At 32.1% G+C, this 21,997-nt stretch overlaps 1 protein-coding gene across 1 annotated transcript in view; it reads left to right on the forward strand.

Annotated features, from left to right (window-relative positions):
- Positions 1-347: 347 nt before the first annotated feature.
- The window catches only part of LOC145323115 (uncharacterized), a 59,077-nt gene continuing 37,427 nt past the window's right edge, over positions 348-21,997 (forward strand). The window contains exons 1-7 of the mRNA XM_080165501.1: positions 348-417; positions 925-1,047; positions 1,860-1,933; positions 2,323-2,384; positions 2,706-2,814; positions 3,950-4,058; positions 4,439-4,542. Coding sequence (XP_080021627.1) covers positions 927-1,047; positions 1,860-1,933; positions 2,323-2,384; positions 2,706-2,814; positions 3,950-4,058; positions 4,439-4,542 — 579 coding nt within the window. The 5' untranslated portion in view covers positions 348-417; positions 925-926. The remainder of the gene's footprint in view (positions 418-924; positions 1,048-1,859; positions 1,934-2,322; positions 2,385-2,705; positions 2,815-3,949; positions 4,059-4,438; positions 4,543-21,997) is intronic.

The following is a 21,997-nucleotide window of genomic DNA, read 5'->3' on the forward strand; positions in this document are numbered from 1 at the left end:
TTTAAATTATTATTTGAAATGTTTGGATACTGCTAGTTTAAACCAACTATTACCCGAATCTTTTCCCGAAGGAATAGTATACTCTCAATAACAGATCTATAGTATAGATATAAATACCTTCCCCCTTTTTCAATGACTTTTTTCGCTTGCTAGCTAATTGTTTTCTGCTACTTGGCTGTGTTAATATTCCCGTTACCATTGGTTGATAGTCAAAGACCCAATTAAGAGTCGGCACAAGGTCATTGGGACAGGGAAATACAGTTATTTAACCCTTTTTCTCTCTAGTGTTTTACTCTAATGTCTCAATACCAAAACTGAAATGAAACTTTTGTCTTTTTCAACAGGAGAGTGAAGGTAGCGATTCAGGTGTGGGGGAACTTCCAGAACTAAACCTGGTCACTCATCCTGCTAATACAGGTAATAATGTATAGATTCAGGTGTGGGGGAACTTCCAGAACTAAACCTGGTCACTCATCCTGCCAATACAGGTAAAAATATATAGATTCAGGTGTTTGGGAACTTCCAGAACTGTACCTGGACACTTATCCTGCCAATACAGGTAATGATATACAGATTCAGTTGTGGGAGAACTACCAGAACTGAACCTGGACACTCATCCTGTCAATAAAGGTAATATATTCCAAATAGTTTTTAATCTTTACTTAATTTAAAGTACCATCCCCTAAATGGATATGCTTTCTTTATTTTAAAAAATTATAAGAATTAAACCAGTTTTGTCAGTCCCCAAGCTAACAAAACTGGTATTGATTTTATGATTTTTAGTTTAATATTCGTAGGAAATTTTTACCTTAAGTACAATCCATTGGGAATGCTTTAACTCTTTGCAAGTGATCTGTTGAGTTTCATTTTTCCCCTTCTATTCTCCCTATTTTGTAAAAATTATATTATTATTTTTATTTCCAGGTATGAATATGTCAGATGACCATTCTGTTGACCGCCACCACCATCATGACGACCTTTCTGACCAGCAGCCAGACAGCATTGAGGATGATTTTGGATATGACCCAACTTCAGGTCCTGTTCCAGGTACAATCTATAATACAAATTAGAATGTTGTCTGTCCGTCTGTCCCTTAAGATCTCGGTAACCATTGAACCGATTGGATGCTACTCTTCAGGGAATATACCTACTACCCCCCAACCCCCTCCAAAAATAAAAAATCCCCCCCCCCCCTACCCTATTTTTTTTAATCACCTCTTGTGCTGGGCAAAGCCGCTTGTATTATATAAAGTAGTAAGGTTTTTTGTTTGTTTAAAGCTTAAGATCTCATTCACTACTGAACCAATTGGGGTCTTTTTCAAAGTAAGCTTCACATAGGTCCTATGAAGGTTTAAGGCTATTATTTTTTCCGATTTAAGTCTTGAGATTGTATTATACCATTTTTCTAGCATCTTTGAATATATTTAACCTTAGACGCTAGAGGCGTAGCCATTAGTAATTGTTAAAGCATCATAGCTGCTATATTGACAAGTATAAGTTACATTGTCTTTTTTATATTTACACAATCTAAAGCTGTCTTTTGAAATCTCACACACCTGAAAAGACCAGAGGTGGATTCTTTAAAAAAAATTGCTCCAGTTATCGCTAAGTAGGACAAAATTGTTTTTGTGAAAAATCCTCAAAAACAATTTTGCCCCACTAAGCGATTAGTGGGGCAAATTTTTTTTAAGAATCCACCTCAGTACACAATAATACAACTCTTCAAATGCTTGTGACATCTATTACTAAATTGACTTTAATTTATTCTATCAAAAAATATTTACATTTTTCTCAGTAATGCTAAAATGTGTATTTACCCATTGTTTCCATACAGGCCCTGTAAAGTCTAAATATTCTAGGTACAATAGCCTACAGAGAGCATAGAAAATGGGTGGAAGGCGCAGTCAAACTTTGTAACAATCCATACACACAGGTAAAGGCATAATGTGTAATGCATCCATTTTCTGAGGATATGCCTTAGTATTAGAAGAATTTAAAAAAAATATTTTAATAAAAAAAGCTGTGCTATCAAACGGTTGACATTAGAGCATCTTGTATGATAATAATTAAGTAAGTAAGCAGTACTGGTAATCATACTAAATACATTACCTTATAGAGCACCTTCTTTAGCTATGCCAAATGTTATAAATTTGTAGAGAGAGAGAGAGAGCTGTGGAAAAATTTCTCTGTAAACAGGAGTACTTGGATTTTCAAACGAAAATGAATTATCAAATGACTGTTTGACTATAAAATGATGCATTAGGTTGATCTAGTCAATATTCTAGTCAACTAAAAATTATGTTTAAAATTCAATGTTATTAGGCCAGTATTGAGAAAAGACTGTCAGCCTCCAAGATTACTCCACCAGATGACAATTTGGTCAGGTATTGTTTTAGTCTAATGGAAATAGAAATTTTAATTTTATAATTTGAAATAAAGTCATTTAGTTTTTAGCTTTTCCATTTATATTGTCATTCATATGGACCAAAGAAAAATTAACATTTGTCTACAAAAAATTGTCTGTTGGCAGACATTTTGAAATTTGACATATCTTAAAAGGCTTTTTTAGGATGTACATTTGTATGTTTGCATGTTTGTACTGAGTTTTGCGTAACTAAAAATGATATTACAACTAAAGATTTAACAATATCTTGAAAACCCCGTTGTCAGTGAATTAGTTATTAATCCTGTTAATTATAATTTAGAACCCCGCAGGACTCGCCAGTGCCTAAACCCCGGCCCCGAGTTAGTGCATCAGAACCTGTTACAAAAGTTCATTGTGGACCTCATTCTATTGATTCAAAGGAATTTAAAGCAAAGTTGTCTGGGATCTTGATGGATGAGACAATGGACATTAAGTCGATGAACCAAATTATCATTGTTTCAGATTTAAGTTATTGATTAAAGTTTAGACCAAGGGCGTCCAAGCTTTTTTATTTGGGAAGGGGGTAATAATTCAAAATTCAAAATTTTGGGGGGGGTTGTAAATACCCCCCCCCCCCCCCCTACATTGGACGTCCTTGGTTTGGACTCAAGGTTTTAGCCAGCGAGATCAGCTCACCATAATAATATACCTCGATTCTTGAAAATCATTTATACTTTTAGAAATAAAATTTTAAAAAGCTCAAAGTAGCTGGATGTGTGTGTCACAAAAATAACAAAAATAACCACTCTATGAATAAATCTAGATTTTTTAGTGAAGCTGGTGGGATTGATGCTATATTTTTTTGTGGGGGGGGGGGGTTAAACATACACATTATGAAAAGTCCTAAGTAATAAACTAGTCTCAAGAACAAAATGGATTAGAATCCAAGGGGATTTTATGTCTAAATGTTTAGACCTCTAAGTCAAAGTCAAAGAAAACACTTAATTTTCAATCAATCGACGGAAACAACGGACATATCCTAGTCATAGAATAGCTGTGCTACAAAAGTTTAATTTGCTCAGTAAAGGTGGAGACATTGGAGTATAAATCATTATGTAACCAAAGTTTTATAAACACGATCCCTTTAAAATTTAAATAAAGCGTTTATAACTTTTCTCGTGTTCATTCGAATCCGGTGGATAGGAACTGTTTCTCATCCATACGAAAAAACTATGTCTAGCATCGTATTATATCCAGCTTTCTACGAATATAGAAATGTGCAATCATAGGATTAAAACCAGTTTTTTTGGCCGGTGCCTTCGGCACCTCGGGGCTAAAAAAAACTAGTTTTAATCTCATTATTGTACCTTCTATATCCGCGGAAAGCCGTTTAAAATACAATGCGTGAAATAACTATTATCAAATCTTGACTGGTTGGTTGAAACTATCAAAGTTTAATCTTTTCAACCAATAATTTAAGTATTAAGATGGGGTATTTTTGTTTACAATCGTCAGGAATCAATTAATCCTTCATTGTCTTATCCCTTAAGATCCCTGAATTTGCTTGTAACAAAACTTGTGCAGTACTCACGAGATTATTACGTCAACGATTCTGAACAAGAGAAAGAAAGAGAGAGGAGCGAAGCTACTCCAAATGTTCAACATAAAATATCTTCGAGCAGACAAAACAAAGGTATGAACTTGCTTATTTTTTGTGTTGGTGACTAATTTGTTATCAATGGTAGTTTTTATCTCTCTTTCTCTCCTTCTCTCTCTCTCACCCTCTCCCTCTTTCCATTTCTTACTCTCTTTCTCTGTTTGTCTGTCTTTCTATCTCTGTATCTGTCTGTCAATCTCTCTTTTTCTCCATCTGTCTGACTGTCTCTTTCTCACAGTCTGGCATTTTTAAAATGCCGCGCTGTAATTGGCTGAAATTTGGCGCACCCCGATCTGGTTCACCACTAAAATGATTTAAAGATCCAGCTCTGTATCTATCTATCTCTCGAAATATACTAAAATGATAACTCGGCACTGGTTGTTGGAAAAGCCCTTAGCTATTTAACTTTTTTGCAGGTGGCTCAAATACTGAGAAACCAGTTGTGGGATTAGAACCTGTGGCTGCACCGAGAAGCACACTTCTTAACAATAATTACATCAACAGTATCACAGTTACAGAGGTAAGGATTTCTACATTTTAATTGGCAGTTTCCCTCATAGTACCTTATTGAGCACAGAAACCTCTTCCCGATAACTTGAAATATGTAGGAAATAAAGAGGGGGAGGTGGTTTCTTTTGTTTGTTTATTACTTTTGGTCTGGTTTGGTTAGGTAAATTTTGAAATACGGGGATAAGGTTATCTGAGCTCGCAGGCTCTTTAGAGGAATGCACTGAAATTATTTTGTTTATGAGTGTGAATAATGAATATATGGTTTTCAAAAGCTTATCAAGTGCAAATCCTATTTACAAAGTAGCTCCGCTACTAAAATCCACATGTAGATGATTCTTTATACAAATGAGCATCCAGTCCAAAAAATACTTGGTCCGTCAGTATGTCGGTCATGCTTCAAAAGTCATATATACTCACTTTCTATTATTTTATGATTATCACATATTCTTTTTTTATGACAACTGAATACCTTAATATAATTAATTTAAATACCGTTTATTCATCCATGATTTTTTTGTTTGGCTACTTAAGGATGTTGTCATCCTTGTGAATCTTTATTTGTGAGTTGTCGTCTATAAACTGTTTCAATGGATATATGACACACGTAGATATAATAACATGGAAAAATTTAGCTTACTAATATGGACCCTATTTATTGTTCAGTTAATTTATTCAGTAGGAGAGTAGTTGATGGGGTAAAGTTGGTGGATGGGGGGTATCGTTTTTTTAGTCAGCTGCGAACATTAATTTAGCAGATACACGAAAAGCTAGGGCAACATCCAAGTAATACTATATCGGTTACTGTTTCATTTGATCAATTTTTCCAGGAAAAAATAAAAATAAACAAATCAGTTGTTCTGCAGCGATTGCGTTGATCAAATACAACATTAGCTTTGTAACTTTTTAACTCTTTTTTCTTAAAATTAAATTAAAAGTAATATTTTAAATATTTTTATATCTGAATGAAATGTGTAAAGAAAGTGATATCAACATATATTAGATTTAATTAGGTTTAGAATAAAATAAGGACTCTTATGTCCAACAGTAACAAAATATTTGATAATCTAGACATAGTGGCACAAATTGAATTAAAGAAAGATTTTTTAAAAGTTAAATGTGATAAAGAAAGAAAGTTGGAAGGAAAAATTTTTTCCTATCTCCTTCTAACCTTATTTATTATATGTTTGTACACTACATTTTTTGTTTCTGTATTTAAAAAAGATTAAGTTTAAATACCTGCTAAAATGACATAAGACAAAATCGCTGACCAACTAACAAGTTCTAAAAATAATTATTTATTTTTCAAAAGCCTAATTGCTCTAGTCAAAATTAAGTAGATGATCTTAATTATCTAAAAACAGTTATATCATAATTTGTAATGTATTATAAAACAAGGATGATTACCCTCAACCAATAGTAGCGAAGTTAGTCTGCTTATTTTTAGGGTGAAAGGGGGGAGGGGAGGAGACATTGGACTGTATATTACACTGGTACCCAAAGTTCTATTACCAATTAGATAAAGCCCATTGATTACTTTAATTGAATTTTGATTATTTAGCCTGGTTCCAAACCAGTAGTGTCCAAACTTTTTAACCAATGTTTTTAATCTACGGAGAGAATAATTTTGTTTATCATCAATGGTGACGTATTGTCTTTTGTCTTATCCCTTAAGATCTCAAAATTGTGAAATTTAGAATAAAAACTTATTCTTAAGTGATGTGTTTGATGTTTCAGACGTACTTACACACACACAAACGATGATACATGGAGAAGCTGCGCTACTTTTGAAAAGCTAATTAAACACTAATGATATGCATGGTAAAATAACATTCATTACGATAATAGCAATAAAAAACAATAAATTATCTTAACTAGAATAATTACAAACAATAACTTTTTTAGTAGAAAAATAATGGTTTTAGCATTTTTTGAAACCATAATGACAATATTAGATAAAAGGGCATGGATCTTAAAGGATAAAACAATGGACGATATATTGATATAAATGGTCCTATGACAAACGCAGGAGTCCCAAACGTCGGAGTGGACAAACGCAGGAGTGGACACTTAACCTAAACTAACCTACTTTAGACCATCTTATAGGTTTTTAAAATGCCTAACCCCTGCGGGGGGCTTTTTTGTACATTCATATCTTAATTTAACCTAATATGCATAGAAATACTTAATTAAATTAATATTTTAACACTCCTGCGTTTGTCCAGTCCGACGTTTGTGACTACTGCGTTTGTCCTAGAACCATATACATCCTAATGATGATAAACAAAATAACACCTACTGTAGACTAAAATTTGTTAAATTGTAGTAAACAACTTTTTTAAAATTCATTAAAGGTACCAAAAGTTATTGGGCCAACTAATAAGATAACGTGGTTATAATTCTTTGGATAATTTACTCCAAACTCCCATCCTCCTGAGATGCTACATGCAATGAAAAGGTGTCTTTTGATTCAAACTTTATTTGAATATGTTATGATATATTTTTACATCGAGTAGTAAGTATTTTATGATTGAAATTGACATGAAATACTATTCCTAAAGTCATAATTAATGGTTAAATCACAACTCAAAATTAGATTCTTTAGGAGTTGAAATATTAAGTGATCATTTCGACAAAATATTCTATAGGATCCGCCTAAAAGTATACGCCCATGTAAAACGTAGATTAAATTTTAAGATTAAACATTTTTTAGTAGCGAAGCTACTCTATAATGTGTGTCTTTATGGCAGTCTTAAGTTCTTTTAAGTTAGACGGCTATTTTTTTGTTTAACTTCATTCCAGGGGGGGGGGGGGGCTAAAAATCAAAACAAAATTATAAAATGTAAAATTGCTCGGAATGTAAAGTAAGGAAGATTGAAATTGAATAATACCGCTGTTGTAAGTGTAAAAAAAACGATTTCGGTAGAAAACCTGAGCTGGATCTTTAAATCGTTTTAGTGGTGAGCCAGATCGGGGAACGCCGAATTTCAGTCAATCACAGCGCGGCATTTTATAAAATGCTGTGCTCTCATTGGTGGAAAGTTGGCTCACTCCGATCTGGCTCACCACTAAAATGATTTAAAGATCCAGCTCTGAAGAAGTAAAAATGTGCCTAAATTGATAAGACTACTTTAAATTTTATCAATTATCCAGCTTTTAAGAAGTGTAAAAAGTCAGAAATGTTGTAACTGAACCTAAAGTCAGGACAAATAACCTTAGAAAGGGAGGAGGATGTTCGGTTTTACTTTTGTGATGTGCGTATTACTAATAATGTAATCCTTGTTTACTTATGTCCGTATAATTAAACTTATATGTAAATATTTGTTCATAAATTTAAATATTATTTTTGAACAAACTTAAAATATTTTGTATAAAAGTATGTTAAAAGCAAACCATTATTTGATTTTAGAAATACCTAAGGGAGGTTTTTTTCTCCGTTGATGTCTAATTCATTTACATCCGGTTTTTTCAGAGATTTAGGGAATTGTAAATGAAATATAAAATCAAACAGTTTTTATCCTTCAAAATAAGTAATACGTTGTATGTATGTGTGGTTGTCGGGTAAGATCTTGTAAACGGTTGCACTGATCGCTTTACAGTTTCCAAAAATTAAAAGGTTCTACCCCCCTTAAAACTCTGTGGGGCAACCAAGAGTTTTTTTTAAAAATGCATTTAAACAATGCATCAGTAATTTAAATTAGACATTAGTTGCTTCTTAGCCCGTAAGGAAACGGTGGGGAGGTCAAGAAAATTGTCTAGAATCCCATTAAAATATTCTAAAATATTCCTAAGAAGCAATTACTGAGTTCTTAAGATTCAGACATAAAATCCTTACCACTGAATAATAGTACAATTTTTTGTCTCTTTATCCCTGAATATTCTCTATACTTATTTTAGACTGAAACTGTCACTTCCGTTATAAACAGGGCTCTATATGCTTCCATTAGTATTGAATTCTAAATTAATAATAATTTAATATTACTAATTTTTTGATTAATTCAAAATTTGTTAAACATATGATTTTAATAATTTTAACATTTGTTTTAATATATGAATGTTTATCGTATATTATAGTATGTGCGTGGTATGCATTCATTTCCGCACAAGTAGTCAATCATCAGAACCGCAAATTATTTACAACAACCTAAATTGATTTGTTTGAATGGATATAGAAAACACGTGGATATTATGACAGGGGAAAAACGGTCATCAATTTAGGTTGCTAACATGGACATCACTTATTGGCCATCTATCTTCCAGTAGTAGGGAGGTGATGGGGTATTCACTTTATAGGAGTAAATGATTATCTGCTGTAAGATCCACATATTAATTAATCCATTTTCGTTTGTTACTAGCGGCTACAGCTATTAGTAGGTAAAGGTGGAGGGGGTGTCTAGGGAGTCTATTGGGAAATTCTTTTCTACAGACAGATTGACATAAATATATTGTGTATTTTTGCTATTATAAAAGCAGATTTTATGATATGCGAAAGTGAATGCACACTTTGTAATATAAATGGAATAAAAGGTTTTTATTTAAATTCCTATTTACTATTTAGTAGCAAAGTTTTGGAGGTAGAAAAATAAACTCTACATGTGTTCAATTACATGATAATAAACTACATTTGTTATTTTTATTCTTGTTAGAAAAGTGATTTATCTTTAAGGTGGAAAACTTCTAAATATATATTTGGTGATCAAAAATATTATTGTATTGTTTTTTTAAAAGTGAAATTATTTCTAATTTAAGTATTTGTTATAAACATGCATATTTGAATATAGAAGGAATTATCATGTCTGACACACCAACAAAAAAACAGACATGAATAATAGCTTAGTCTTTGCTAAAATATATTAAAGTATTCCTATTTATTAAAGGATTGCATTTAAAGTCTTTCCTGATGTAGGACATAGACAATAAACGAACTTTTTGAGTAAAACAATATTTTAGGTTTGGTAAGGTTAGATAAGTATTCGAAGAGCCTCGTATGAAAATACTTACGGTTTTGGGCCCCTCGATTTTTTAAAACTGAAAATAGTAAAAATAGTTGGAGGATTTCTGTGGCGTTTTTATAGGTATGTGTAAAGAATAGGTCCAGCGGTTTTCAAGATCTTATTATTAGACATATTAAAAACACACGTTAGGAAATAGTCTAAAGTATTGATAATTTAGTTAAAGTGAAGTTGTTACACAGTCATCAAAAAAGGGTCTACACCAATTTCTTAGTTAGTCAGTCAGTAAGTCAGTGGGGAGAAGAAATTGATAAAATGCTTTATATTATATAAGTTTCTTTTGTCTCAAGCTAAAGATCTCGTATGTTGCTGGTCCAAATGGTTTGTTCTTTAGAAATATCTTTGGGTGGTTTTAAGCTATTTTCTGACCTCCCTCGTCCTCCCTTACAGGCTAGGGGTGAATCAACTAGTTCATTATGAAATGTAACTAAAATTAACTGTGGTCCATTGACTGCATAATTATAGATCCCACAGTTGTGACAAAATCAAAGTTACACTAGAATACAATTAAGTTAAGTTTGATTTGAAACTGTTATTTAAACTTTTTAAACACAATAGACACCACCTCTTACTTGGAGTGCAGCTACTATACAAAATAATCTTCTATGTCTCCGTTCGACTGTCTGTATGAGGGTTAGTAAGTTATATTTTTTAAATATACATATATTACTTTGAAGCCGGCTGTGAAAAAAAGTGGCTTCGAAAACGAGAGAATATATGCTATTAAGTAAAATTTCTTAGTATTTATATAGTAAAACTCCATATATAAAATTGCAGCCGGCTTCAAGATTTTTTGAAATTTTAGTGATTTTTTAACATATATTTTTTCAATAAATTCCTTTGATTAATTACCATTCTCAGATTTCGAGGAAAATTAAATTTTTTTTAAATAAGGGAAAATCAATAAAAATAAATTTTTTAAATTATTAGGTTAAAAAATCACTAAACTTGTCATGATCGCTTCTAGTTTGGTTGGAGTTTACCTAAAATGAATCTTTGAACCATTAAACCTAACTTTCTTGTTTATTGACCAATTTCAACCAATTTTTTTTCTTTCACCTGGATATTCATTGGAGATTCCAAATCTGATATCGTAGTTTACCTAGAATGACTCTCTGAACCACTAAACTCAAATTCCTTGTTTATGACTGATTTCACCAAAAAATTTCTTTCACCAAGAAAATCATCTATCTATATATCTATCTAACGGACTATCTATCTATCTAATCTATCTATCTAACAGACTATCTATCTATCTAACAAACTATCTATCTATCTAACGGACTATCTATCTATCTAACGGACTATCTATCTATCTAACGGACTTTCTATCTATCTATCTATCTAACGGACTATCTATCTAACGAACTATCTATCAATCTAACGGACTATCTATCTATCTAACGGACTATCTATCTATCTAACGGACTATCTATCTAACGGACAATCTATCTATCTATCAATCTATCTATCTAACAGACTATCTATCTATCTATCAAACGGACTATCTATCTATCTAGCTAGCTAGCTTACTAACTATCTTTTTATCCATCAAACGGACTATCTATCTATCTTTCTATGTATCTATATTTCGATTTTTCTATCTCTCACAGGCCCCGGGATAATTGTAAAATGCTAAATCTTTTTAAGGAAGTAACATATGTCTGTTAGTGTGTAGCATAAGATCTCGATAACTGCTGAACCAATATAAGTTTAATAAGTTAATAAGAAATTGAAAGTAAGATATTTAACAAATTGTTGTTTTAAACTCAAATAATTATTGCCAAGTGTCCCTTCATAACTATAAAACTTCTAGCTGTTGTAAAGTAATAAAAAGGGTACATTAAAAAAAAATATTATGGTTTCTTGTGTTATAGACAGAACATGGAAAGGCTAAGTGCTAACACATAAAGAAATAATTGCCAAAGTGGATATGTGAAATAATAGGAGTGAAGCAAAAAGTTGTGTACGTTTGTGCTGTTTTGTCAACCACACTGTTTTAAAATTTTAAAGACACACAACAAATGTCAAGTTTAATTGTCCAATGTTTCCTGTTACCCAATAAAAAAATATTCTTACACAAAAGTGATTCTTATAATAATAGAAATATCTATAAATAGTTCTACCAAATATTATTTTCAAGGAATCTTAATGATGTCATTGGGTGGTTTTGATTACTGCCTTCCCACTCCCTTAGACTTTTGTCTGAAAGTCTTAACTATGTATGGCAATGATACAAATGTATTTTTAATTCAACAATTATATGCTTAAGAAAGTAAATGTATTATCCTAAAGTATATGTTTCCCTATCCCTTTTAAAAACATATCTTTAACTATTTTTCATACATGAAAAACTTTTCAAAATTTGTTAAAAATAAATAAAAATCAAAATTTAAATAAATACAAAAAAATGAGTATTATGCTTTAATTAATTTACGTGGGATAAAAGGTCATAAAAACAGTTCACACACTCTCCGGGGGACTTTTCTTAAAAGATATTCATGGATGAAGTTAACAGTAAAGTGACCAGGAATAAATATCCAATACTTAGTAACAACATTTTTATTACAATTAGTTAAATTTTTAAAAATAAATATTTGAAAAGAAGAAGTATGTATCTATATTTCTGGGTAAAATAGCCTTAAACCTGTTCTGGTCTAAATTAAAGATTTATGAAATAAAATATAGTTTATACCTTTCTTCATAAAAATACCAAAATCTTTCTCTTGTATTTTTTCCTTTTTTCCTGAATTATTTGATACTAAAACACAAAATGAAACGTGTGAAAAAAGGGATAGGGAGGATAAAATAATCCTCAACATTGACAAACAACATTTCCAATAATGATAAACTAAATTACCCCTTCTGCACATTAAAATAAAATGTTAAAAAGTTTGATACAATCATATAAAAAATCAATAAAAATACCCAAAGTTTTGATTCAATAAACAAATAACGTAGTTAGAAAGCTTTGGGTACCAGTGAAAAATGTAGCCTTTCGTCCACTTAATCCCTGAAATATCAATACATGGGGCCAAAGGACATTTCAAAAACTACATATATTCTAAAAATAAAGTAAAAAGTAATATAGCATCTGTATGTTTTAGCTATGAAATTTTGATACATTAGAAAAAAAGAATATAAAGTTTGATATCCCATTTCCAAGATATTTTGCTTCAAACAAAAAAAACTTTAATTTCTTATCTTATGGATTATAGCCAATAGAACCTGGACTTTTGAGAGATTGTGTTTAAAAAAAGCATTAAACCATTGTTATAATATACATACAAAAAAAATCACATTTAATTATTATAATAAAAAGTTGTATTACTGTATAATTTGTATTTATAAAACATCTAATTTTAAAATCATTTATTTATCTTTATTTTCCAGCTAAAACTGTTCCATATTTATTAAATTTTTATTTCTATTTGAACTTAACTTAAACATTTTTCTTATCATCCAATTATAGGATACTTTTTTTGAGTAAAAATAGCGCTGCAACTCTACTTTATTTCAGCTTTATTCAAATATTGGCCATACATACTCAGTACAGTCTCCCCTACATGGAGAGATTATTTTCTTCTTATTAAAGAAATGCAGCTACTAAAAACTTTTGCTGCAGATATAACTATTTCTACTTATCTTTGTTTATTATCTAATTATCTAAGACTAAATATATTTTAAAAAGATTAAGATATAACTTCAAGTGAGTGATAGCCTAGCTTTGCTACAATTAAATAAACTGTAAGAATAGAAGTTTTGAAATTATGGATAATTTTGAGCGTAATCACTCCTTTAACCCCCCCCCCCTTCTCTTTGGAGGGTTGTGGTTCCATTTAGAAAAGACCTACAAAAGCAACAATGTGAAAGAGAACTAATGGTCCAGTGGTTAGCGAGATTCTTGGTACACACAGGCAGAAAGACAAACACACACCCATATGCACAGTCACAATGTTACTCTAATCTAATTTAAGAATAGTTACCAACAAAGTAAAATTGTTAAAAGCGAAGCTTTTCTATGATTATGGTAGGTCCGTCCATACGTCCGTCCGTCCGTAACCGATAGCTGTTTTCGTTAATTTAGGCATGTTAGAATTGTCCTATTTATTCCTGCAGTAGTTGGGTACGATTTAGAAAGCGTAGCAACTCTATAACCACTACCAGAATGTCCGTACGTCCATTTTAAACATGTTGATTTTTTTACTTTTTTAACAACAAACTTTTATGTGATCTAAGTATCCGATTGATCTGATTTTAGGTATAAGCGAAGCAACTCTATAAAAATGTAAGTATGTCCATAAACATTATCCTGTATCAAGCCGTTTTTCAACAAATTTACTTAAAATTTTGGTTCGACTCTTATACATTTATATTCTGATTATTCAGTTCAGACATTATACAAGCGTTAATGTCCATTTGACCTTCCATTTCAGTACTTCACTTTAATGAATGTTGTCATCCTTGTTATAATGAAAACATATAGAATATGCTTTGTTTCTATCTATCTACTTATTCAGCTACATGTCTAACTATCTACTATCTATTCTATCCTATAATATAAAGTAATAAGCTTTTTTGTTTGTAGCGAAGGATCTCGCCAACCACTGAACCGATATGGTTCTCCTTTAGAGCGAAGCTTTGTATAGGCCCTGAGATGGTTTTAGGCTATTTTTTTTATAAATAAGTCTGGGTATGGTTTTAAGCTATTTTTCTGCCCTTATTTATCCCTTCGAATATAGAGCCCCTAGATGCTAGGGGCGCAGCCACTAGTATATCTATATTTTGGTCCAACGGAATCTCTGCTTCTGCATGGAGTTAAATATAATTCTTTTTTTAAAGGGGTAGTTGCATGAAATGCCTTTAAATTTGAATTTAGCGAACTGCATATTTTTTCCTGCTCAATGGTTTAAAAGGGTAGGTTCACGAAATGCATTTGAACTTAATTTAGTGAACCGCATATTTTATCCTGGTTAAATGTTTAAACTACATTTATATGGCATATATTTGAAAGAATTTCAATTTTCTACCACATAGTTTTTAAAATAATAAGACTTGAAAATCGTCTTTTTAAATTGCATATATCACAAAAAGACAATTTTCAAGTCTTGATATTTTAAAAACTACGTGGTAGAAAATTTAATTTATTTCAAATATATGCTATATAAATGTAGCTTAACCCATTAGGAAAAAATATGCAATTCACTAAATTAAGTTCAAATGCATTTCGTGAAACTACTCCTTTACATTTATAGGGCATACATTTGGAAAAATTAAATATTCTACCATGTAGTTTAAAAATATTAGGACTTAAAATAGTATTTTTGTGAAATATGTTATTTATATAACTGGCTATATTCATAAAAAAAAGCATGACGATTAATTTCGTTATGTCTAATTGTTTGTTATTTACTGTAATACAATATTATATATGTTTGATGGTATACATGTTACTTTTGCTTGCAAAATTTTTTGAAATGCACTTCATGCAACTATCCCTTTAAGTTGATATATCTATGGATCTCAAGAGATAAGACAATGGACTATAGATAATAATAAACTAAATTCCCTTTTCTGCAGAACAAAAATTATAGGTGGGAATCAACCAAATCAATCAAAATACCTATCTAGGCTATCTATCTACCTATCTATCTTTTAACTATAAAGGGTGTTTTTTTATAGGACTAAAGTATTGCTTAATATAACCCATTTGCCATTGACAGAAATTAATAATCTATATCTTAATTTCTTTACTGGGTTGGGGCAATTTGTATAAGAAAAAAATATTTAGCGATTTTAAACAAATTATGCCCTAAAAATCGGTTTTTCCAAAGTACCTATTATCTTAAGATTTTTAAATCATGACCAATTTTAAAAATTTAGAAAAATCGGACTATATAATTATACATTAGATTATGTATTGGTTGTATGATAAAACAAGGCTGACAATATCCATAAGTAGCGAAGCACAAAAAACCATGGGAATACGTAATCAAGAATAGATTTATTGGAGAAAATAAACACATAATTTGTATAATGATGACAGTCAAAGTAAATAACATAAGGGATGCTCATAACAATGGGAAAAATTATTTTGATATGGATATCCCAAATAAGTTTTAAAATTGGACCAAAAACACCAAAGATATCAGGAAATATGTAAAACATTTCAAAATAGCCAAAAACCTGCAAAAAGGCAGTCTGACTGTCATGGTTGTTTTCTTTAAATGGCAGGAAATTTAATTTTGATATCTATAACTAAAAAATTTTGGAAATCGGACCATAAACACCAAAGATATCGTCCAACCGCCATTGATGTTTATTAGTTAATTGTGCTCCTTAATAATGAGAATGTTGTCAAAAAATGTTATCTTTTATAGGAGCCGAGAAAATCATGTTTCCCCCTTTCTTTGTCTGATGGACAGACAGATGGACAACGTTTGGAATTATAGAGTAGCATCTCTACTAAAAAACACAATTTACCATATCAAATAGCAATTAAAGTCTGTTACTTTTTTATGTTTGATCATAAAATAACATGTATTTGGCCATAAGTCAACCTAAGATGCTGAAACAGTTTCCTTACAAACCTAAGTAATCAGTTTTGAAATATCTTTCTATTTCATGAAAAACTATTAAAAATACTAAAAAATATGCCAATTTGGGTGTAACTTTTTATGGTGTATGGAAACCGTAAAATCTATAGAAACATCTCCCTTTTGTACTTTTCTCTCATTATTCAACTTTCCTGATTAAATCAAGTACAAATACAGCCATAGTTACAAGATCAACACATTAAACATGATATCATTGTTACAACACGATAAAGGGGGACGTAACTGAAGCTTTTTTGAGGCAGGGGGGGGGGGGGGTTCTCCGGAACCACTTGATGAACCGTGTAAATTTTTTGAACTCAAGCTTTTATGGGTATGAACATCTTATGGTTTCGAAGTCAACCTCCTACCCCCACCCCTAGCCCCCCAGGGCTCAAAACCCCCCTTAAAAATGAACCTAACCTTAATTTTCTTAGAAACCATTTAACCAATAGGGATGATTTCTTTAACTTAAGCTTTTATGCTTATAAACGAGCTTCTAGTTTAGAAGCCAACCCCTAGCCCTCCGGAGCCCTCTGGGGCTTAATACCCTAAAAATAAACATAACCTTAATTTTCTCAGAAACCATTCGACCAATAGAAATGATTTCTTAAACTTAAGCTTTTATGGTTATAAACTAACTTTTGGTTTAGAAGTAACCCCTCGCCGCCAACCCCTAGCCCTCCAGGTAACAAAAAAAAAATCTAAAAATGAACCTAACCTTAATTTTCTCAGAAACCATTCGACCAATAGAGATAATTTCTTAAACTTAAGCTTTTATGCTTATAAACTAACTTCTAGTTTATAAGTCACCCCCCTGCCGCCAATCCCTAGCCCTCTGGGGCTTAATACCCTAAAAATAAACCTAACCTTAATTTTCTCAGAAACCATTTGACCAATAGGGATGATTTCTTAAACTTAAGCTTTTATACTTATAAACTAACTTCTTGTTTAGAAGTCACCCCCCCACAGTGAGCCCAGGAATCCAATTTTGTGGAAAAAATTAATAACTTCCTTATTTTTCAACCAAATCAAACAATTTTTTTTTAATTAAAAGGTTTTTATAGTACCTTTTACAGAATTAACAAGATTATCCCTTCCTCCCTCTCTAGATGATTGGGGGGTCAAAATATCACCCCCAAAAATTGGTTTTTGTCGATTTTGACCCAGGCCACTTTGAATGGCCATCACGGCCACGGAAGTGATGGGAAAAAAATTGTGCAAAATAGCAAAGATGGGCAATGGCCCAGTGTGTCAGGTGACATGTGTCCTAGGCCTGTCAGCCAAGCAGTCTGGCTGCACTGGCATGCCAAAAATCCTCAAAAACTTCAATTTTTGCGACCTCTAACTGCGGCTGTCGGCCAAACGGCCAGTCAGACCACCTCTGGCCGCACACCTGCCAATCCGGCTTGGAATGACCTACAAAAAAGTGGTAATACACGTGGCTGCGCCACAAACACACGCCGCCCTGTGTGCAAAAAACACAACAAAAAATTGTCATTTTTTTGGTGTGCTAACTTTGCCGCCAATTAAAGGACGGAAGGCGGCCGGCAATTATCTCTGACTTCTTCTGAGTGCAGTTAGAGCCGGCCATTGTGGTTCTAAAGATACCTTTAGATTTCTGGTAGCCCCTCCAGGAGGCCCTCAGGGTCCAATACACAAGGGCATAGTAAAATTTTATTTTGAGGTGCTCTAACTTTTCCACCACTGGTGGGAAAATTTTATGCCATGATTTTTTGGAAAGGCATTTTGCCAGATTTTTACCCTGTAAAAGGATTTTTCTCTATAATGAAATCCGGCAACAAATTATATAAGGATTATACACTAAAAATAGCTTAAAACGACCTTTACAAAAATATCTATAGAGGTTAAGCAACTAAGTGAAAGTTGATAAGACCAATGGGATCCACTTATATATTGCCTAATTAATGCTAGAACTTCATCCTAAAAATTTTCACCTCGTTGCTAAAAAGATCAAGGTATTTGAATCAGAGCTTAAAAAAATATTCAACGTGCTTTTTTTTGCATTTTCACCAACTTTCTTTAATATGGATTCAAGAGGTTTTTTTATACAAAACTATTTAGTTTCTTGTTATCCAGCGTTAGATAATTGCACAACCTTTCTAAAATGTTATTACATTACGTCCTAAGTTAATATTTGATTAAATGGCAAGTAAAACAAAAAAAAATCTAAAAATATTTTTTTTGGGATATTTTTGTATCTAAATTTCGTGAATTCCAGGGTAACAACTTCAGAAGGCCATAAAAACTTTAATTTTTTAAATTTTTAATTAATTTAAAATGGCAAACCTCCTCTAATATGATGAATTTTAACATGGACTTTTAAAATAATTGATTTTCTAAAGTTTGATTTTGGGCATAAATAATTTTTTCCACAAAGTTGGATTCCTGGGCTCACTGTGCCCCCTGCCGCCAACCCCTAGCCCTCTAGGGCTCAAAAAACCCTAAAAATGAACCTAACCTTAATTTACTCAGAAACTATTTGATCAATAGAGATGATTTCTTAAACTTAAGCTTTTATGCTTATAAACTAACTTCTAGTTTAGAAGTCACCCCTCTGCCGCAAACCCCTAGCCCTCTGGGGCTCAAAAAACCTCTAAAAATGAACCTAACCTTAACTTTCTCAGAAACCATTTGATCATTACAGCAGATTTCTAGGACTTATGGTTTAGAAGTCACTCCCCTACCCTGAATCCTTAGCCCCCTGGGGCTCAAAAACCCTCTAAACGGACGTACAGACCGACCCTAATTATAGAAAAGCTTGTCTTCTAAAAATATCTGCACATTTTATAATATATAACCATATATCTGCCAAACAAAAAAATTGTTTATACACATAAAAGCTTTAGTAAAAAATATCTGAACTTTTAATAATGTGGTTACTGGTAACTTCTAAACTAAAACTTAGTTTATAAGCATAAAAGCTTAAGTTTAAAAATCATCCTTATTGATCAAATGGTTTCTGAGAAAATTAAGGTTAGGCTCATTTTTAGGGATTTTTGAGCCCCAAAGGACTATGGGTTGGCGGCAGGGGGTTGAATTTCAAACACTAAAAGTTAGTTTATTAGCATAATAGCTTAAGTTTAAGCAATCATCTCTATTGATCAAATGGTTTATGAGAAAATTAAGGTTAGGTTCATTTTAGGATTTTTTTGAGCCCTGGAGGGCTAGGGGTTGGCAGCAGGGGGATGACTTCTAAACTAAAAGTTAGTTTATAACCATAAAAGCTTAAGTTTAAGAAATCATACCTACTGATAAATTTTTTTCTGAGAAAATTAAGGTTAGGTTCATTTTTAGGTTTTTTTTTGATCCCCATAGGGCTAGGGGTTGGCGGCAGGGGGTTGAATTTCAAACACTAAAAGTTAGTTTATTAGCATTATAGCTTAAGTTAAAGAAATCATCCCTATTAGTCAAATGGTTTCAGGGAGATAACGTCATGCAAGGTCAGGTTATACCTGACAATATGATGACTGGTGGCCAAACCCGTAAGGAAGCCAACAGACTGAGGGCAGGAGTGTTAAATCCAAAACATAACATCAGATTCGGAAATTGGAATGTCTGAACCATGTTTGAAACATCAAAACCAGCTCAAGTTATTAAGGAAATGGATAGGTACAATATTTCAATTCTTGGGATAGCTGAAGCTCAATGGACTGGCCATGGACTTTAGAAAACAGATACAGGGCACACAATTCTTTACTCTGGTAACCAACATCACCACATACACGGAGTTGCAATCATCATAAACAAAGAGGCCTCAAAGGCTTTAATAGAATGGGAACCAATCTCCGACAGAATGATTAGGGCAAGATTTGATTCCAAATACTGCAAAGCTACATTTTTCCAAGTGTATGCACCCACAAATGATAAGAATGATGAAGTTAAAGAAGAGTTCTACAGTCTTCTTTCCAGTGAACTTCACAAAATTCCTAAACATGACCTGCTGATGGTCAATGGTGACTTTAATGCCAAAGTTGGCAAAGACAGAAGAGGCTATGAAGATGCACTAAGTACTGAAGGAATTGGCGACAGGAATGACAATGGTAATAGACTCTTAGAGTGTTGCATTAACAATGAACTAGTTGTAATGGGAACACAATTTCAACACAAAAATATCCACAAACTAACCTGGAAATCTCCAGATGGGCGAACTAGGAATATGATTGATCATTCTCTAGTAAACAGAAAGTGGATTAAGTCAGTAAGGGATACTAGAGTCTTTAGAGATGCAGATGTTGGCAGTGACCACAACCTTGTTATTTGTACTGTTAAACTTTGTCTGAAAGCAGCCAAAAAACAAGAAAAATCTCATAAGAAAAGTTTACAATACAGACAAACTGAAGGACAGGCAGACAAATCACCAGGTGGAGACCAGATTTCTGCAGAACTGCTTCTGGCAGACTTGGATACTGCAGTCAAGGTCCTGACTGACTTACTAGGGAAAATTTGGAGGAAGGAGAAGCTTCCAGATGACTAGGTCAAAGGTATTATTATTAAATTGCCAAAAAAAAGGCGACCTTGCTATTTGTGATAACTGGAGAGGAATAATGCTACTTTCAATACCAAGCAAAGTCTTACCAATTTTTGTGTAGGTCGATCTTTAAACACCTACTAAAAATTTTTTTTTTTTTAATTTTCGTCCGACTTTTAGACCCATACAGTACCCTTAAAATTCATCTCACAAAATTTTCACTTTTTTGTAGGCAATGTAATAAGGAACAAATTTGCTTTTATGTTTTTTTTCTGTCATTTGAAAGAAACATGGATATAAATGTCATTTTATGAAGGTGGGTCAAAAATTACCGGTTTAGCCCCTTACCGGTCTATGCCCCACATCACCTTAGGCATTTTAAAATGACTTTTTAGGTAGATGAAAATTTTTCATTGCTCATGATAGAAATTTACAAAATTTTAGATGGGTTTTTACAAATGTCGTTGCTAGACTATTTAGGTTTTAGGATATTTTTTTTTTTTGGGGGGGGGTGAGTATACGACATCATCTGTTTAATACAATACTGCTATAGGATCTCTAGTAATCTATTTGTATGTAATAATACGCATATTTACTAATACCCCTTTGATTGTCCCAGAATTATTAATTAAGCTTTTATTAGTCCTAGATAGCATAAGCACACATTTATTTGCATTTATCTTTCATTTAAAATTTAGCTTTTTATTTATTTTAACAGATTTTGAAAAAATTTTCAAGTTTTAAGAAGGAATAGTGAAACATTACTTTAGGTTAATTCATCTACCTTTTATCTTAATTGTTTCAGACAAAGGTCTAAGAGAGGGAGTAAGCAGTTATTAAAACCACCCCATTATATCATTAGAATTCCCTGAAAATAATATTTAATAGGAATAATTCTATTTCTTTCTATTTTCAAATTTACATGAATTAAACTTTGAATATGAATCTAGCTATATAACTATCTATTTAACCATCTATCTGGCTATCTATTAATCCATCTATCTATCTATGTATCTATCTTTCTATGTTTCTATCTATCTATCTAAGTATCTATTCATCCATCTATCTAGCTATCTATCTAGCTATCTATCTAGCTATCTATCTAGCTATCTATCTAGCTATCTATCTAGCTATCTATCTAGCTATCTATCTAGCTATCTATCTAGCTATCTATCTAGCTATCTATCTAGCTATCTATCTAGCTATCTATCTAGCAATCTATCTAGCTATCTATCTAGCTATCTATCTAGCTATCTATCTAGCTATCTATCTAGCTATCTATCTATCTATCCATCTATCCATCTATCTATCTATCTCATTATTATATCCAGTTTTCTACAAATCTGCAGAAAGCTTTTTATAATATGATGC

This window comes from Acartia tonsa, chromosome 6 (assembly GCF_053477335.1).
Source record: "Acartia tonsa isolate MP-2025a chromosome 6, ASM5347733v1, whole genome shotgun sequence".
In the NCBI taxonomy this organism is placed as follows: Eukaryota; Metazoa; Arthropoda; class Copepoda; order Calanoida; family Acartiidae; genus Acartia; species Acartia tonsa.